The sequence below is a fragment of the Rhinolophus ferrumequinum genome, chromosome 6 (assembly GCF_004115265.2).
Source record: "Rhinolophus ferrumequinum isolate MPI-CBG mRhiFer1 chromosome 6, mRhiFer1_v1.p, whole genome shotgun sequence".
NCBI classification, from domain to species: domain Eukaryota; kingdom Metazoa; phylum Chordata; class Mammalia; order Chiroptera; family Rhinolophidae; genus Rhinolophus; species Rhinolophus ferrumequinum.
In genome coordinates this window covers 51,263,892-51,284,345 of record NC_046289.1, presented here as the reverse complement: position 1 = coordinate 51,284,345, position 20,454 = coordinate 51,263,892, and the positions used below count along the sequence as shown (strand labels likewise).

At 42.1% G+C, this 20,454-nt stretch overlaps 1 protein-coding gene across 1 annotated transcript in view; it reads left to right on the top strand.

The window, feature by feature from the left end:
• The window catches only part of AQP9 (aquaporin 9), a 39,515-nt gene extending 20,314 nt beyond the window's left edge, over positions 1 to 19,201 (top strand). Inside the window, exons 3-6 of the mRNA XM_033109430.1 lie at positions 4,285 to 4,422; positions 5,544 to 5,662; positions 10,893 to 11,110; positions 17,272 to 19,201. Of these exons, the coding sequence (XP_032965321.1) occupies positions 4,285 to 4,422; positions 5,544 to 5,662; positions 10,893 to 11,110; positions 17,272 to 17,446 (650 nt within the window). The 3' untranslated portion in view covers positions 17,447 to 19,201. The remainder of the gene's footprint in view (positions 1 to 4,284; positions 4,423 to 5,543; positions 5,663 to 10,892; positions 11,111 to 17,271) is intronic.
• The last annotated feature ends 1,253 nt before the right edge of the window (positions 19,202 to 20,454 follow it).

The following is a 20,454-nucleotide window of genomic DNA, read 5'->3' as shown; positions in this document are numbered from 1 at the left end:
ATTAAGTACATTGCTGCAAGCCCCAGAGCTGGTAAAGAGGCAGACTAAAGATCTGACCCAGGTCTGTGTGACAGCAAAGCTCATGTCCCCATTATTACACTACAGTTCCAGTGGTCTGTTATGGGAAAGGCATTATAGGCAGGGCCTGCAGTTAAGCCTGCTGGCCTGGTGACAAGTGCTGCCATGGGAGAACTGAAGAATGATGGTTTAGACTCCCTGGACTTCCTTGGGCTGGGCACATGGAACAGTCATTTGCTGGCTGGCACCCTTTCCGTATCGCAGTCTGACGCAGATCCTGGGGCAGTCCAGGTTATAGATTCCTATATACATAATTTGTTTAGCATGAGCAGTGTTTCTGTTCAAACTCCTACCAAGCCTTTGCTGTGATCTCAGCACCATGCGGCCTACCTAATGCACAAGGACAGCCAGGGGGCCACCCTGAATGTGCCAAGGCTTAATTACAGTGCAAGACTCAACATCAGACACAGGACACACTCCTGAATTAAAAGAAGCTCACAGGATGCCCCACTGATGCCACCTACATGCTCCTACTACATCTATACAAGTTTGGTTTCCACAAACAGTGCAATATAAATGTGGGCACATTTTCAGCTAGTTCTTTCCTTTCTTTTTTTTTTTTTTTAAACTTTTCCATTTATTTTTAAGTTTGTTTTTCCAGGACCCATCAGCTCCAAGTCAAGTAGTTGTTTCAATCTAGTTGTGGAGGGCGCAGCTCACAGTGGCCCATGTGGGGATTGAACCAGCACCCTTGTTGTTAAGAGCACCGCGCTGTAACCAACTGAGCAAATCAGCTACCTTCCTTCCTTCCTTCCTTCCTTCCTTCCTTCCTGCTTTCCTTCCTTCCTTCCTCCCTTCCTTCCTTCCTTCCTTCCTTCCTTCCTTCCTTCCTTCCTTCCTTCCTTCGTTCTTTCCTTGCTTCCTTGCTTCCTTCCTTCTTTCCTTTCAGGGTGGGGATGTGGTTTTGGAGTATTTTGCTTGCATGACACCCTGAATTGAACATCACCAAATATTTGCTTAGGATTCATTAGTCCCAGACCTTACCAATGTATCTAACACACTTCCCCACCACTGTCCATGTCTGTTTGCATCCATTGATATACTTGAGGATTTTGGCAGTCACCATAGGAGGAAAAAGAGCAGAGGCCAGCTGGAAGGGGAGGAGGGAGTGAAGGTTGGAGTGGAGTCTTCCCATCTGGCTGGCCCCTGGAGTAGGGTTCATCCCCTGTGCTCAGAGGGTGAAGTCAAGAACTGATGGGACTGTTTTCACTAGACTTGTTTTTGCATGAGGGTTGGGAGCTGCCTAACTTTTTTTATGAGAGACTGTGAGATCCCCAAATACAAGTAGAGCAGTTTCTGAGCCTGGCTGAGAAAAGGTAGCACTGGGTTGGAAAGGGAACTTACCTCTCCCTCTCTGTTTGGAACCTAATGCTGTTCAGGCTCCCTGAAAACTGGTGGCTTTGGGAACATGCGCAGACAACATACTGGCCCACTGATGACATTCACGCAGGCTCAGTATTGGCTTCAGCAGCTGCAGGAATAGGAAAGGAAGATTGCATGTGGGAGGTGACTTTCTCCTGGTGGCTACAGTTAACGTTACTGGTTTGTGGGTACCTGTGAGTCCCTCTTTGAGGATTCCAAAAATAGCCAATATATATTGGGCAGAAACAAATGGGATCCCATTCTGTGGTCACCGACTGGTAAGGTGAGCGGACATCGGGTTTTGAAATATAAAACATTACCTTACTGCAAGGAAATTATTACACCCCACTTCCCTTAAGAACATGCCGTGGTCTGGCAACCCAATCCAGCCAATCAGAACTCATACTGCCTTCACGATGCCGTGTCCCTCACTGAGTGTTACACTGCCTGTTTGTACCTAGCTATGGTGGTTGTTTTTGATGTAGCATTTTATACCTGATATAAATGCAACAAAAAAGCAAAATAGTTTTGCTTAATGACAAATAAAATGTGGAGGCTATCTGGATCATACAATTGCCTGTGGGTAGTGGGAGGAGGGGACTTATCTAGAACAGAACCTTGAAAGAGTTCGACGTGTTCACATAAGACTTTCATCTCAGGCCGCGGGGGCTCCAGCTGCCCTTTCGGGCTCTTTGTGGGAATAATCTGATCATCACAACAACCTTGGCAGGGCCAAAGTTTGAGTGCGGCACTCTCTGACTCTAGCACTCATGTTCTTTCCACTACGCTGCTCTGCCTTGTCCTTCGGGTTTGCCAGAGTGACCATTTATCTCTGCAAGGAGAAATTGTCCTCGTTGCTTTGCAAAGCATTGTCCCACACACACCCTCTCTGACTGTCAAACAACTTTCCCTCTGGAGCTCTTTGTAGCCTGAGCTATCAGGATAAAGCCCTCTGACTATATATTTCTTCAACTTTCATACCTACCAAATGCCTTGTGGCACGTGAAGCCCAAGGAGAATAATAGTTTCTGCCTCAGGGTGGTTATGAAGGGCGAAAAACCGTAAACCTACCTGCAGGAAGTTTTATTTCAGACGAGGAGCTTGCTACATATTTTTCACATTGGTGGACTCATCTGAGGGGAGGTAGTTTTGATTGGAGGTGATTTCTTATGTCCCCTTGTCCTTTCACAATGGGTCCCTCCCAGCTGTCTGGGTGGTGGCTACCTCCAGCTGGCCTCTGGGAGAAGGGGAACAAGGCTGGCTTCAGGAACTTTCCACCGCCCTGTGTTCCCTGCTCCTAACCTGTTTTCAGTTTTCCTAGTACGCTGTGCTGCCAGTCTCCAGAATTATGACTCCATTGGATTCAAAAGTAAAAGTTGCCATGTTTGTACGTCTTCAGGAAATCATCTGTGCTTTGACGTATGGGCATTTTCTCGCTCATGTGAGCCCCTGAGTGGCAGCGGCAGGTGTGGAAAGGACCCTTGTGGTTTTACCAGCAGCCAGAACCCCTCCCTGCTGCAAACCCCCCTTGGCTTAGAAACTCAGGAAAAGCATAATTTTCTTCAGAGAGGAGGGTTTCCAAAAACAAGCTCACCTATAGGTTCTGTGGAGGGTCAAATGTCAAAGTACCATCATCATCATTGTCGTCGCCGTCATCGTCATCATCACTCTTTTGTTTACAACTATTTCTACAACCCAAAGGTCCACATTTCAGTGTGGCCACATTAACAGTGACTCTAATTCCCTCCCTACACAAAATGTCATTCATTTACACTCTTCAAATGAACATCTTTTGTCCCTAGGAAATGAGCCCATAGACTCAAAGACGATTTTTGAAATTGTTTTTTTCTCCTGTCCACTAAGGCAGAGAAGCCATTATAAACTTGATGAACACGTCCTGGGAGTGGTATAACATAGACCATAAACTCTAAGAGTTCAGATAGGCCTGGGTTTGAATTCTAGTTCTACCCCTTTAATCATGTGGCCTTAGGGAAGTTACTTTAGCTCTGTGCCTCGGTTTCCCCACCATTTAACTGGAGTAGTACCCATCTCACTGGGTTCTTTCTTACGAAGATCAAGTGCATGTAATATCCCTGTGATAGCATCTGGCAAGTGTTCTGAATGTTACTCGCAAAACCAGTTGGGCATCTTAGCGCAAACTCTCTGTCTGATCTTGTGGCTAGATGAGAATCAGGAGGCTGATTTCTCTACCCATAATTTAGGTTGAGGTGACGGAAGTGTTGCTACTTTTCTGTGTGTGAGAGAAAGATATTGTTTATGCCGAGGAACGGCGGAGAATCCATTCAGACACTGTGATCACCTCAAAATAAACTGAACCCCTTAGCTCAGTAAGAGGCACAGCCCACCAACCAACGGTCAGTTTCCCTTAAAGAGATGTCTCTTTTCAGTCCTAAGATTGTTTTTATATCCTCTGGATATGGACTGAGGAATGGTTAGATATAGATAGATTTAAACCTTGTAAGTATATTGTATATTAACTTTAAAAAATATATACTGAAGTTAATAGATTACATCAATCTCTTTGAGGTTATCGCTTTATAGATAGAGGAAACCCAGTAGATTAATAGATGATAGATAGATGCCATGAGATATATTAGTCTTTCCTTCTCTCTCTCTCTCTTCCCCTGCCTCCCTCTCTGTTTCTCACACACACACACACACACACACACACACACACACACACACACACAAGGTTGTGTCCTTATATACAGTTCTCTATCTAGAAGACTGAGTTTTGCCTGAGGTCTCTAGAGAAGGTTTTCTTCGTAATAATTCTCCATACCCTGCCTTCTAACAGTCCTGATCATCTTCTCTCCTTTGCAGGTGGCCATATCAACCCAGCTGTGTCTTTTGCAATGTGTCTCTTTGGACGAATGCAATGGTCCAAATTGCCTTTTTATGTAGGAGCCCAGTTCTTGGGAGCCTTTGTAGGATCCGCCACCCTCTTTGGTATTTACTATGGTGAGTGAGACTCCTGAGTCTAGAGGTTAGGAGAACTGGGCAGAATTTGAAAGTCTGAATTACTTGGTAGGAAGAGGTGAGATAAGGCAAGAACGGGAAGCATTTATGATTGACAGGCAATTAATTCTAAGAGGTTTAAGTTCTAAATAATGGGACCAACATTATCATTAGGACAAATTCATGAAGCCTCTTAGTGAAAATAGTCGCAACTAAAAGGGGGACAGAACTTAAAGGAGGCCTACATTTAGGTCCAACCAGTGCTACAATGCGAACATGTACAAAATAAGTAATAGGCTGGTGGCTTCTCCATGGCTTTCTCTGATTTGGCTGGGAGAGGAGGCATTGATTGATGGCAAAGTGTGTGACAAGTAAGTATTTAGAGAAGGAATCTGGAGCAAAGTCTTTGCAGGAAGGGACACAGTAGAGAAATGGGCTGGGTGGGGAACATCTTCCCCCTTCTGTCCAATAGCCAGGGCTTCTGTTCTGCAACAGTCCTGGGGGACAAACACAGGACTGACGATTGAAGAACCAGACTTCAGTTCTGTGTGAACTAAATAAGGAGCTGTGTGACTTAACTAAGTCATCTGACCTTACTAGTCTCAGTTTTCCTCCTGGAAAAATGAGGGAATTGAACTGTGGTAGGAGAAACCTGGGGCCAGCACTGGCTGTGTGGGAACTGCTGTCTCAAGGGCAACTTCCACATTGTTCCACGATGCCCTCAAATTGTGGGTTGGTGTTAGGGGTTACTGAGAACACTGTGGGAGTTAGGATTTCTGCCTAGAGTAGGTCCAAGTTCCACTTTGGCTTTCAGTCAATCTCAAAAATTCCAACAATTTCCCCCAAAGAAGATTGGTTTCCAGGACCCACTGGCTAAGGATTTGGCCCAAGTTTAGAGTGAAACATTGAGGGCAATCAGGGCTTTCTACCCTTGACCTGCCATCCTGGGACTTCTCTGGGCAGCTGTAAAACCACCACACTCTGTAGTGAAGAAAGGCACACAATATGTATCCGCTAAACTGAACCTGAGTATTTGACTGCAGTTGGTTAGCACAAGACCTGGCAAGGGCCTCCCTCACCCCTGTTCAGAGAACACTAACATGCCAGACCTCTGTCTTCTACAGATGGACTCATGTCCTTTGCTGGTGGAAAACTGCTCATCATGGGAGAAAATGCAACAGCACATATTTTTGCAACCTATCCCGCTCCATATCTGTCTCTGGAGAATGCATTTGCAGACCAAGTAAGTAAACATTCAACGAAGACCTAACTTTGGTGAAAAGACACGATTTCATCAGGGGACTGTATGGAAGCACCATAGGCCTATCAGAAAGGAGAGGCTGTGTTTCCAAAGTCAGAGGTCACTAGGCAACACCCAAGCTTTCTTGACCAATTTTTGCCTTTGTCGAATTTGATATCATTAAAAGAGATTTTGTACTTCCTCTTTAATGCTTACACTTGTTTCCTATAAGTTGAGGTCCAGAAAAAGTGGATGACTGGACATTGCAACCCCTGCAGGGGCAAATGGGGTTTGCTTCACTGTTATGTCTCTTTTGTGCACATGATGTAAATGTGGAGACCACAAGACAAGACATTTCAGTCTCAGTTCAAGGACTGAATTGTGGTAGTTGAGCCTTAGGGTGGCATTACCATAGGTGTGTCTCCCCTTGCACATAGGTTTATCTAAATGCTCAAGGTAGCTAGAATTGTCATAGTGTCTCTGCCTTATTGACATTTAAACAAGCTGAATCCAAGAATCTGTGGTATAGCCAATGGCACAACTATTCTGGTCAGTTTGTGGCAGGATCAATAGTGCCAGTTTGACAGTCTCTTCATCACTTACTGTATTCCTTACTGAATGCTGCTGGTCAACTTGGTCAGGGCAAAGGAAGGAGGGAAGGAAGGAAGGAAGGAAGGAAGGAAGGAAGGAAGAAAAGAAAGAAGGAAGGAAAGAAGGAAGGAAGGGAAGAATTCTCCAGCCACTCTAAGCTCTTCTCTTATCTGAAGGACTTATACATGGGGTGGGTTAGAGTGGGCATGAGGATAAAATGATCTTCCAGTTTGCCAACTCTACCCACTTCCATTCAATGGATGGATGAAAAATTTATGTCCCCATGCCTTCAGCCCATTTCTTTCCATTTTGACCAATAAACCAAACAGGCAACAAGTTCTTATTGCACACTCACTATGTGCTCAGCCCTGTGTCCGGAGCTTCAGAGACTGACAAGGAAATGTGAGTTGTAAAGATCTGAGACTTGGAATCTGAGCATCTGAATCAAAATAATAGCTCTGCCCCAACTCCCTGTGCAGCTTCAGCAAATTACTGAACTTTTTGGATCTCAGGTTGTTCGTTTGTAAAATGGGGATAATATTAGCACTTATCAGATTACTTGTAAGACTAGAGTGAATAATATGAGGAAAATGCATTGTAAGCAGTATATGCCCAGAAAATTTAGAATCTAGTTGAAAACGATCACATAAGAACAAAAGGAAAAATGTGAAACTGAGTATAATAAGATAGGAAACTGGACCTCAGGGATCATGTTAGTAACTTGGAACACAGTCTAGATGAGCTAGGATTACAGGAAAAGTTTCAGTGATAAAGATACAGAGAGATGTAGCTGCCAGAAAAAGGAATGTTATCAGCTGCAATAATAGAAGCATAGTATTCAAAGGAAGTGGTTGAGGGTCTTACTGTACTCTCTACTGGGAGTACTAGACTCATCCCCAAATGTCACATTTCAAGTGGGCATGCTTCCAAAGGAAAAGAACTAAAAAGGTAATGATGTCACACAGCAATGAGTGGAGAATGGGGATGTTTGTTCTAGAGAAGGTGTGTTAGGAGGGTGGGGAAGGTGTGTGTGATGCGATGTGATAGCAGCTTTCAAAGATCTGAAGGGCTGTGGCTGTTAAGTGCTGAAGAGGTTAGACTCATGCGTATACCCTCCATGGAGATTTGGTGGAAGTACAATGCCTGGTACATAAAGGTGCTCAATAAATATTTGTTAAATGAATGGATGATTTCATGCATGAATGAAATTATGGCAAGATGAAATTACATTCAATAAAAGGAAGACTTTTCTAGCAATCATGGCTGGGCTAAATATAGATCCTGCTGCCCCAGGACAAGAGTCACTATAGGTGTTAGAAGTTTGTCTGGGAAACCTCTAGGGGTGGAGAGTGGGAAAGGGGGATTCTTGAGGATATTCAAAAACCAGATGGAAGACAGTGTGGAATATGTTACCCTTAAGATCCTTTCCAGCTTGGAGACTAGATTAGCCAGGTGGAAACAAGGGAAAACTAGTGCCATCTGAAGGACAGGGGCAGGAGGGTATTGTTTCCTAAACTTGGGACAGCAATACAGAAAAAGATATAAGGAGAGAAGGGTAGAGGGAGAGGGAAGAAGTCCCTGAAGGCGAGACAGTAGGGGTCCCTGACCTCTCTGAGTATCAGTCACTATTAACAGACATATTGACCAGATGATTCCTTCTAGCTTCAAAGTGCCAAACGTCTGTTCTCCCAGATAGGTCAGGAAGGACAGGGAGGGTGGGAATTATTAAGCTTTATGTGTATACATTGACTGGAGCATTTAGCTGAGTCAATAAGGGCCCCAGGTGTGTTTCAGAATGGACTTTGGGGATGGGTAAGATTTACAGGGTTTCTCAGGGATCCTATGTTTCCATTCAGTCAAGCCCAATTTATCTTATAATGAAGAAGATGGGATTGGAGTCAAGATCTGCTGAAGAAGAGTTAGAGATTTCTCCTGTGAATTCAGGTCTTTTCTATTGGAGGCAAAAGAGAAAGAATGCCGACTCACTCTCTCAAACCCTGGCTTGAACCAAAAAGGACAATGTCTTTGTTCCTTGTGATTTGGACCCACAGCCATCTCCCTGTACCCTCAGTCTGTTCTGAGAAAGTGAGGAACAAGGTGATGCCTCCAGTCCCTTTACTTCTGCGCAGACAACCCTTCTTCACTGAGTCCTCCCGCAATTCTGTCCTTCTTTCTCCTCTGAAGAGTAAGCTGGCCCCAGGATATTTCTGGGTTCACTGTATGTCAAATTACTAAATTGTTCAGCTCTAAATATTGTTCAAGCATATTCTATAATTTAATTAACAAGCAATCATTCTTTCAGCTAATAAATAATTACTGACACCTACTGAGCCAGGTACCGTTCCATGCTGTTCCTTCTTCAAGGAGTTCAGGGCCTGGTACTCTGAAAACGACACAGGTCACTCTCTTGCAGGGTGATAATGGTGGTGGTAGAAGTGCGAAGAATGCAATGAGAGCCTAGAGGCGGAAGCTTCTATTCTGCTGGGAGAGTAGGAGAGCTCTTGGGAGAACAGGTCTCTGAATGCAAATTCTCGTAATATTATTTCGGGAAGCAGATGCCATGAGGAAGAGCTTAAACTCTAAAATTGGTTGCCTAGTTGTCATCTGGATTCTTTTGCATAAGAGCTGTGGGCTCTTGGGCAAGTTTCTAAACCTCTTTCAACCCAAGTTTCCTTGCTTGTAAACTGAGAAGAATAATAGGATTTATTTCACAGGTTATTCTGAAGTTCTAATGAGATAAAGCATATGGAGTGCCTGGCACATAAGTGTTTAGCAAATAGTCCCTGTCATTTATTTCTCTGTTAAAGTAAAATAATGGTTTGGAAACTTTAGAAAACAGAGTGGGGAAAAATAAGCAATAAACCCCCACTTCAGAATACTTGTTATCACTGTTTGTATATTCTCTTACAATTTTCCTTTTATGCATGTTTTTAAATGTAAAATATAATGCACATATAATTTTTACTTAATATCATAAGAATTTTTAAAATTTACCCCTTAGCTTTTATATTTATTGGCTACATAATAGACTATAAAGTGGGAACTCCATAATATAGTGAGTCCTTTCCTTATTGATATGTACTTAGGTGGCTTCCAGTTTTTCAGTACTACCATGTTTCCCCGAAAATAAGACCTAGCCAGACAATCAGCTCTAGTGCATCTTTTGGAGCAAAAATTAATATAAGACCCAGTATTATATTATATTATATTATATTATATTATATTACATTATATTATATTATATTATATTATATTATACCTGGGATTATATTATATCATATTATATAAGACCAGGTCTTATATTACAGTAAAATAAGACTGGGTCTTATATTAATTTTTGCTCCAAAAGACGCATTAGAGCTGATTGTCTGGCTGGGTCTTATTTTCGGGGAAACATGGTATAAATACAGTTGAGCCTTGAACAATGCAGGGGTTAGAGACACCAACCCCTGTGCAGTCAAAAATCCACGTATAACTTTTGACTCCCTCACAACTAAACTACTAATAACCTATTGTTGACTAGAAGCCTTACCAATAACATAAATAGTTGATTAACATATTTTATGTTATATATATTATATACTTTATTCTTATAGTAAAGAAAACTAGAGGAAATGTTATTGAGAAAACCATAAAGAAGAGAAAATACAATTTAAATTATATCCATGGTGTGGTCTTCAAATATCCAATGGGGTCAAATTGAATAAATAATTTTTGGGGGTTTTTTTAATCCATAGTGTTAAATTACTGCTGAATTTCTTTTTTTTTAATTCAAAGCTGAACTATTTTAATTCATATTTAACTATTGAATGTATTTTATTAATGTATAACCATTTTTTAACAGTTAGACATTTATCATTTATATCCCTCTCACAGTGATAACCCCCCGCCTCCAGTCTACTACCCCTCTGACATCGGATACAGCCTTTACACTTCCACTGTCTCTATTCTTAATGCTGTACTCCACTTCTTGTAAATATACATATGCCTATATATATATATATATATATATATATATATATATAATTATAGTTGACATTCATTATTGTTCAGCTTCAGCTGCAGGTGTACAGTGCTGCTGAATTTCTCTTTGAAAGTACGGTACATGTTCAGTTCTACTAGAAAAGCTAGAGAGAACCAGGGCCATTTCCCTAACATTTGGTATTGTTTGCATTTTTTCATTACACATCAGTTTTTCCTGCTTACTTGTTTCCTAATTTTACTTTTCTTTTATGAATTTTCAGTTCACTTTCTTTGCCCATTTACCTATTGATGTCTCACATTGTTTGCTTCACTAATTTGAATAAACCTCTGTGCATTTTTCCAGCCTGCAGTTTGCTTTTCAGTTCAGCTGGGTAGTAATTTAGCAGGATAGTGTAGTAAAGATAACAGTCTCTAGAGCCAAACTCTCTGGGTCCACATCTGATTGCCACTAAGCGTGTGACCTTGGGCAGGTAACCAATCCTTAAAGAATGATATTACCACCCACATCTAAGCTTGCTGTGATAAAAGCATCTGGCACAGAGTGCTCACCCAGTATGCAGTAATTACTAGATTTGTTTTTAACAAGAGGGGGTGAATTTTGAGGTGGGCAAGTGGGCAGAATATAAGCTAAACCTCTTGCACATTTCTCCTTCCCCAGGTCGTGGCCACCATGTTCCTCCTCATGATTGTCTTTGCCATCTTTGACTCCAGAAACCTGGGAGTTCCCAAAGGCCTAGAGCCCATTGTTGTCGGCCTCCTAATTGTTGTCATTTCTTCCTCTTTGGGACTGAACAGTGGCTGTGCCATGAACCCAGCCCGAGACCTGAGTCCCAGACTTTTCACTGCTTTGGCAGGATGGGGATTTGAGGTCTTCACGTAAGTAACAATGGTGGAGGGGGCAGAGAAAGTGTCGTGTGCTTTGAATTGGGATCCGGGAGAGTGCAGGTCGGAGTGTGGAGGTCAAGTGCATACTCTGGCCATGAGTGTGGAATGTTTCATTGGTGATTTGTGATATGGAGTGTGTGTGTGTGTGACAGAGACAATGAGAGAGAGAGAAAGTAAGAGAGAGACTGTAGATAAATTCAAAAGAGATACTCCTGTCCTATATAATAATGATAATTCCTCAATTGTTATATATATTTTTTGTGAATATTTTGATTGTATAACTTATCTACAGATTCACTTTGTGACAACGTTAGGACTAGAATTTACGTCTTCTTATACTACTACAGGGCTCTTTCTAGTGAACCATGAATGAAGCTAGCTATGCTTCATTCATTCATTCAACAGATCTTCATTGAACATTATTTATGCTGTGGTGCTAAGCAAGGAAATTTCAAAATCAGTTAAGTCACTTGCCTTGCACAATGTTAACAAGTGCTCTGGCAACCCCTAACACAAACTGCCAAGGAAACACAGATAAGGGAATAACTAGCTCTGCCTGGGGAAGTTGGGAAAAGCACCATTGGTGAAAGGAGAGCTGAGTTGGATCTTGAGGTATGAGTAAGAAATTCCTGAAAGAACAAAGATAAAAGAACCTGTGCAGATGAAATGGCAAGATCCCGTGCTTTCTACTTCAGAATGTGCTGAGGAAATATGCTAACTGTTAGTACCAGGCTCTCAGGACAAACTTTGCCCATTAATTCCTTCCCACTTCTCCCCCATAGAGTCACAGTGTCTCGTTCCCACACTCATCTCATCTCTCTATGGGAAAGGAACTTACTTTGGTTCAACAGGAAACAGGGCTCTAACATGGAAAAAGAGAAGAAGGAAAAACACATGGAAACAAATAGTTCAATGTTTGCTGTGAGAACAAAAAGAGTATCCCTAAATGCTGACCTGCACAGTCATACCCACGTGATGATTTTATTTAAGTGAGAGATTGTCTTGTCTTCACAAGTAGGAGAAACAGCTATTAAAATAACTGACACCATTTACATCACCACCACAGATAGCATTGAGAGCTGCTATAGTACAAGCATCATGAAGATAGGAACCTCAACACCTTCTCACTGCTGTGTCCACAGTGACTAGAATAAGGCCTGGCACATATAAAGTCTCAATAGAACTTACTGAATAAAAGAAGAGATAAATGCTATGCACCAGACATGTCCTGGAAGATGAGGGTTATAAGAAGAATCAAGTAATATTTCATCTTTAAGAAACTAACAATACAATGAATTTTCTAGGGCAGTGATTCTCAACCAGAGGCAATTTTGGCAATGTCTGGAGGTAGTTTTGGTTGTCACAGTTGGGGAGGGTGGGGACAGAAGGTGTTACTGTCATCTAGTGGGCTAGGAGGCTAGGATACTGGGATATTGCTAAGCATCATACAATACCGAGGACAGATCCCCACAACAAAGAATTATTTGGCCAAAAATGTCAAGAGTGCCACAGTTGAGGAGCTCTGTTCCAGAATAATCACCACTAGAACATGATAAGACTGAACAAAATGTCCTCAACTTGAAAAGATCCTTTGTGTTCTTCCAATGGAGAATCATAACATAAATCCTAAAGAGCTCCTTATTCCCAGAGCCCAGAATTAGCCTATGAGTTTCCCTTAATCTCAAGTTCCTGAATTTCACTCTAGGAGATCACTGCCCGTTACCTTCACACAGATCCCTAGAACAAAGATACCCCAAGGTGATATGTCCTCCCTTTGTGCCCTGCTTGGTGATTCACCCAAAGCTCTATGAGTGGGGTGATTCTAAAACAGCTAGAGATCTTACCTATTCTCTGATTTGCTAAGTATATGGTAGGTGACCATGTCTGCGAGAGAATGTTCAATCACCTAACACCAAACTGAGCTCCACATCCCTTGTTAGCGTCAGGGTCTTTTCCCTTCATGCATTCATTTATTCATCCATGCAGCTACCTAATCTCTTATTCAAGGCTGTGTACTAAAGATGGTTAAGACCCAGTTGCTCCCCTTCATTGTGCTATGTTCTATTTCAGAGGGGTGAGCATAGCCTCTTACACAAGTTGAAGCCAACAAGTGCCATGAAAGACATTTGACTAATTAACTCCAGGAATTGAAAGTTTGCAGCTCCAAATTTAGGAATCATGGGGATGGGGTGGGGGGGGCATTTTGTAATATATGGACATGCTTAAATGGGGGACAGAGAGGATATTTCAAGTGGAGAGGATCCGAAGACAGAATGTTAAAATAACAAGTGATCCAGTCTAGCTGGAAGGGTTAATGAAGAAGGTTGGAAAGGACAAATGGTGGCAGATCATAAAGGTCTTAGACTCCCAGAATGAAAATTTGGGGGTTTTGCTGCTCCTTATTCTGTAGGTTATGGGGAGCAGCAAAGGAATTAGGGCAGAAGTTTGACATGATTAGAACTTAAATTTAGCAAAATTAATCTGGTATTACATAAAATGGATTTAAAAAGAGAGAGTAGAGGGGGCAGTAACAGCAGGGGTAGAAACCAGTTAGGTAAGAGTTCAGCTGGTTGGTAATCCTCACCCAAAAATTCTCAAGGAAACCTTTGAGGGACAGCAGTCTCCAAAGTGTCCCTAAAGTGTCCCATCCTTCCAAGGTTGTATATCCAAGGTGAGCATCTCAGTAGATATCCTAGCTTTGATCCACAGCCTCAGATAAAGCCAGGACTGCCTTATTCTCAGATCTTCACTTGCTTCTGCATAGCAAACTGTGAGGACCACCGGGGAGTAGGATATCAGAAGGTCCGACAAGGGCAAGAGTCAACAGACCCTGGGTGACCCTTGTTTTCCCCTTAAATATGAGGCTGTTTCTCATCCAAGTTCTCTTCACAAATTCGCATTAAGATGTTAATGATTTAATAGATGAAGCATATCAAGGGTAGTGTTAATTTTTTTTTAAGTTTACCCAAAGGAATAAATCCCTGATGATGGTATCTTAAGTAAGTAACACAAACATTTTCCTGGCATCCCCAAAATCATAGTGTGCAAATGACCCTGTGTACATGTAAGACTGGACTAGGCAGGGAACCACAGCTGAGATGCTCCATTTATGACTTGCGACCATGGCACAAGGTGTTCAGCTCTGATAGAAAAAGGAGGGTTCATCCAGGGAAAGGAGAACATGTCCTGGCAGATATTTTGGACTTCATCTGTGAAATGACCCTGAGAGATTCACCATAAAATAGTGATGGAAGAAATGAAATGATGGGCCAAATAAGGTTGGCTTATACTCTCTTCATGTGCTCACCTGAAGAGAAGGCTCCTAGTTCTTTAAAACCCATGTGCCTCTCACAGAAACTTCCAGCAGGATTTGGAGGTGTGGGAAAGGGAGCCGTAAGAACAGCAGAGTGCTGGGAGGGGAGATCCAAGATGGCAAAGTAGATAAACACTCTGCCTGCGTCCTTTGGTGAGCACATTAAAGTTACAACTAAATTACAGAAAAATCAACCTTGAGAACCATCTGAAGTCTAGACAAATAGAAGTTCTATAATTAAAAATATAAAGAAGCCACATTGAGACTTGGTAGAAGGGGCAGCAGTGTGGAATGGGCCCCAAACCTCTGTGTAGTGGCTGAAAGTCAGGAGAGATATCTTAGCCACAGAGGTTCCTCCCAGAAGAGCAAGGGACCCCAACCTCCACACCAAGCTCCCCAGCCCAAAGTACTGGTGCTGGGAAGAGGAGCCCCCACAACATCTGGCTGTGAAAAACAGTGGGGATGTCGACCATCCTAGAGGGACGGAAGGCTGCAGGAAACCCAGACGTCCTCTTAAATGGCCCATGCACAGACTCATTCGCCCACAGGCACTCACCCCGCTCTGGTGGAGGGATGGTGACTCTCAGGGTGTCAGAGGCATACTGGGGCAGACTGAGGTGTGTGGCTTCCAGGCGAGGCTGGAGGACAATCTCCATTTTCCCTGTGAGGGGTTATCCTCCCATGCAGCTGGCAGGTGTGTGCCATCTTTTCTGTGTGGAGTCCTCCCCAACAGGCCAAATCTGAATCTGATTGGCCTGGTGAGTTCTGCTAGAACTCCACCCAACCCAACACCAGAGGCACTTTACTGAGAGCAGCCAGCCCCGCCAACACTGTGCTCTTTCTTGGAGAACTATAGGAGCCTGGCAGTCCCCAGGTGGGCCGCAACTGGCCTCAGTGTGCTCTGAGACTTTTGCTGAGTCACTCCAGGCTCAATACTGGCACCAAACCAGAATTTAGATTAACCTTTAGATGACCACATTTAGATGACCACAACTCTTCCAACTCCAGTGACTCCCTGAGACCCTGCCTTATCCAACTTGTGTACCGCACGAGGCTCTATTAGTGAATAAAACTTAAGGGAGCCAGTAGGTAGCAACAGGCCTCAGGGTGTCTTGGCTTTTTGCAGAGCAACCCCAGGTCAAGTACTGGTAGCAGACATCCTTGGTTCACAGCGTGGCCTCTCCTACATGCCTTCAGGGTTAGTACAAGCAGTGTACAACTGTGGATTACTTTGTACCTCCTACCAGGTAGCCCCAAGCTGGTCAAAGGCAGTGGGTGACCTGGGCCTGCACCTTCTTGGGAGACCCTCCCAAGAGGCCCCAGAACCAACATACTTGGAGGTTGGCTTCAGACCACAGCAGAGCACCATCCAATTAGCCCCACAAGCAGCACATACAAAAGACAGTCTCAACATGCACAAGAGCCCCTTGGGGGGAATCCCACTAAGTGGGATAAGCTCCACCCACAAGAGCAGCCCATGAACTGTGGATGTGGCTGAAGCTCACAGCCAATCATCCTGAGGGCCAATCCCACCCACTGATGTGCCAACAGCAATCAAGAACAGCAGACTCTAGGTCCTCTCTCCCATGCAGTAAGAGTGACATCTGGTGGTTGCTGTGCTCAATCTCAGTGCTCTTCCTTCCAGCCTACATTTTATGACCTAAGGTTTATGAGCTAAGAAGAGTGTTTGGATGATCCATGTGAAACTGAACAGATGGAAGAATGAAGCTCAGAGGGGGGTAAACTTGCCCAAAGACCTAGACAATCCTGAGATTAGAACTAGATCTCATGAATCCTAGGACAGACTTCTCGTTTTGTGCTTATTTCCTTTCCTATCCTTTCTTGTCAAAATCTGATGCAAACAAAAGGCCCTATGGAACATGTGTTGTAATTAAGGATAATAATAAAAAGCACATCCAGGAATCCTTCCCTTAAATAGAACATTATGAAATTCTCACACATCTGAGTGTGCTCCTCCTGTTTCCTCTGCCTCTTCCGCATTTTGTCCTGAATTTTTTTTTTTGTTCATCATTCCCCTGCTTATAAAAAGTTTTATCTCAAATGTATATATATATATACATATATAATATGTATATATTGTATAGTTTTCCTTGCTACTGAGCATTCATCATCCTTTCTACTGAGTTATTTAAATGAATTTCCTGATTCCAAAAAAGTTGACAATTCACAAAGGCAGCTGCTTTCTCCCAGAACTATACCTTTAACATAATGTGCTGATGTTGAGAATTTCTGGAGGGGAGAGAGAATCACAGCACACTAGCCTTACCAGAGAGTAACATTAAGCTGTCACCTCAAAAAAAGCACTGAATTAAATTATATTTAGTAGGTAATACATATTCTACTTTTGATTTTTTTTAATTCATTCATTCATTGACAAACATTTCCTGATTTTTATCTTATCATTGCCTCACAGACCAATGAGGTCCAGGAATCTCTCCATATTTTACCATTCGTAATCCTCAGGACTCATTATTTCAGGAGGAGTGAAAGGCAATTCCTGTATAATCACCCTGAACTTTCCCTAGATGTCCTCGATTTTGATCATGATTTCAGGGGTGATATTTTCTGAAAGGAAAAGAAATGGGACATATTCTCTCCCATGTACTAATAGGATAATGGAATGGATCATCTGAAATCAGGTATATTGGAAAATTTATGATAATGGTTGCCAAGCTACGGTGAGTTCCTTTATACTTAGCTCTTGCTGATTTAAAATGGAGCCATGAGCATGAGAAAGACTAACTGGTTAGTGACTGACTAGCAGTAGTACCAGGAAGAAGGCCAAGTGATATATCACTTATTTCTTGTTTGATTTCAGAGCTGGAAATAACTTCTGGTGGATTCCTGTAGTGGGCCCTTTGCTTGGTGCTGCCATTGGAGGTCTCATCTATGTTCTCGTCATTGAAATCCACCACACAGACCCTGACACAAACTTCAATGGAGAACAATCTGAGGACAAACTAGAGAAATATGAACTTAATGTGGCAATGTAGTAGTGTGCTCAGTTCTGGGTTCACAATTGGTTGAGCTGGTGTTCTCTTCAGGAAAGATGGCATCCAGGTGTCTGTTTTCATAAGACTGGGGTGGATCAACCCAGTTTTCTCTGCTAGCCACGCGGTACATCTAATTGGAAAAACATCGGAGTAAAGTTTTGAAAACACTGACCTCTTCTCCACCACTTCTCCCCTGCAGAATAGCAGGACTGTCTCCTGAAACAGCCTTCTCTCTTGTCCTGTTTATTTCATCCTTTGATGGAAATTTTTGTTACTGGGTAAGCACTATTACTTGGAACCTGGACCATGGACTTATTTGGATGGTCTCAGCTGCATTACCTTATGAAATATTATCACCAAAAGCCTTATTTTCAAAGCCACAAAGGTTACATTCTGAGTATCAACCAAAACTAAATTGAAAGATGAAACAGTAGTTTCAATTAACATATCCGTGGAACTAATGGGTTAACTCTCTAGTTATGTTGTGCTACTCTAATTGTATAAATATTGATATTCTCTAAACCTATGGATGTAGGAAGCAGTAGAACCCAGCTGGAAAGCACAGAAGGACATTGTGGCATTCAGAAACCTCAGGAAACATGATAAATTTGGGAAACCAAATGGAATTTTTTTAATGGAAACCATTTATCAGATTAATGTCTTGCTCTTTGCATTTTTAGAGGGCACCAATTAATTTCCTGGCCTTTGGTATATAATAACCTAAAATATAATCATAACCTCAGTTATGAAAAATACATCACTCTGTATTTTTTAGCTCAAATGTATTTTCCTAATTGCCCACGTGAGGACAGACAAATGACAAGTTAAGTCAATGATTGCATTCATCCATTATTTTGTACATGCCCTAGAAGCCAAAACTGAAAGCCACTGTCTGGCTCCTAGCCTAGTATAATCTTCAGTAACGGAAGGTATCTGAAAAGGTAATATACGTTGGATTTTACAATCCACAAAGCACTTTTACCATATTATATAATTTAATCCTCACAGTGACTATCTGAGGTAAACACTATGCTGCCCATTTTTCAGATAAGAAAACAAAATCTCAGGAACGTCAAATGAGTTGCCTAAGGTCATGGGGAAAGTTGAACATCATCTAACGCATCCTACACCTTTCAGAAGATCAATAACTGGCTGAGAACCTTGGCTAGCCCTTCCTGGCTGACCACAAGAAGCGGGATTGGCAGGTATCAGAACATGTACAACTGGACAAAATTCTCCTGGATCCTAAGATTTAAAGACCTTCATTATCTGGTTTTATTCCCACTGTTACTAATGTACTAACAAAGGACAGAGTTAGTGATTTGATCAGATTTTGTATCTGCTGAAAAACATAAGAAGGCTTCCTTTTCTAGGCTACCCTTGGTTTAGCTAAGTCTTGATTTTCCCTCCCTGCCAATCTCATACATGATGTTTAGAGAATTTTCTCTTGGGTCGGCTCTTCCCTGTGAATCCTTTGATTGGTATCACTTTGGTAAAAAGAGTATGAGTGATAAGCACCAGAGAAATTGCTCTACATCAAGTGATGAACCTTTAAACTGTGAAAAAGCCCAGAATTCCCAAAGGATCCAGTTTCCCAACTGCTTTGTGATAACAACAACAAAAAGCAAAGGTGAGATGTCTCCAGTGGCCTATATTTTGTAATCTACTGACATGGAATTTTTTCCTTGCTCCAAAACTTCGTAGATATTTCCTATTTTAAATAAAATTATTTTTTGTTTGTTTGAGTTCTTATAAGTATTAAGACTGCTAAGTACTGAGCTCAGAGGTTGTCTATCCTGTCTACAAATTGAGATCTCCTGGGGAGCTTCTTAAAAAATGCTAATGCTCCGTTGGTTGTTTGTAAGTAACTCGGGTGATTCTAATGTACAGCCAGGGTTGAGCACATTGACTTGGTTAAATTACACGGGTCTCAGTTTTCTTTGAGAACCAAGTCCAGTGGTGACCAGGTAATTCCCAGTAGGATTCTCGATCCTGGCATCCTCATGGATTAGAGAACAATGGTTCCCAATAAGGGGCAGTTTTATTCACTTCCCACTCCTATGCACCGCTCTCGGAAGGGGACATTTGGCAATGTCCGCAGACATTTTTGGTTGTCATGACTCAGGAGGGAGTGTTACTGGCACAGCTGATGGGTATAGGTCAAGAATGCTACTGACCTTCCTACAATGCACAAGACAGCCCCCTCCTCCACAATAATTATTCAGCCCAAATTGTCTGTAGTGCAGAGGTTGAGATGAGGGTAAAGGGGATCAAATATGCAGAAAGAGATGGAAAAGTGATGGAAAGAGAATTGACTCTGAGTGGTGAACACGCAATGTAATATATAGATGATGCATTACAGAATTGCACACCTGAAATCCATGTAACTTTGCTAACAATTGTCACCACAATAAATTTGTTTAAAAAAATACAAATGCCATGTTGAAGGGAACTGTTATGGTGTAATGTACATTTTTGTTCTCTAATAAAATCAAATATAAATATTCTTAGAAAAAAAAGAGAAACCCTGGATTCAAGAAAAGGTGAGAGGAATAAGAGAAGATGTTGAAATCCTGGGCTCTGAGTCAAGTTCTGCCAAAAACAGATGCCAAACAAGTCAGGAACAGTCCCTGGGGGTGGATTATAATTATTAGAGGATGAAGCAACTTAAAATTTGAGATTTCAAGTTGGAGTGCAGCATCTATGATTCATGCACACAGGTGTTCATTGCACACTATTTGGTGATTTACGACTAGGATTACAAAGAGGAAATGTACACTTATGGAAACCAACCCCAGGAAGATATTTTTAATGGGGAAAGAAAACCCTCTTACTCCAGATCCTCACACTGAAGCACTCCCTTCCCTCACTTCACAAGTAGGTTTGCTGTGTGGAGCTCTCATCCAAGAGAACGTCTATAAGGTTGAATTATCTGAATTAGAAATCAATTAGATAGAGCCAACTAACCTATTTGTTAAATAGATCCTTTAGGAGCTAGAACTACAACA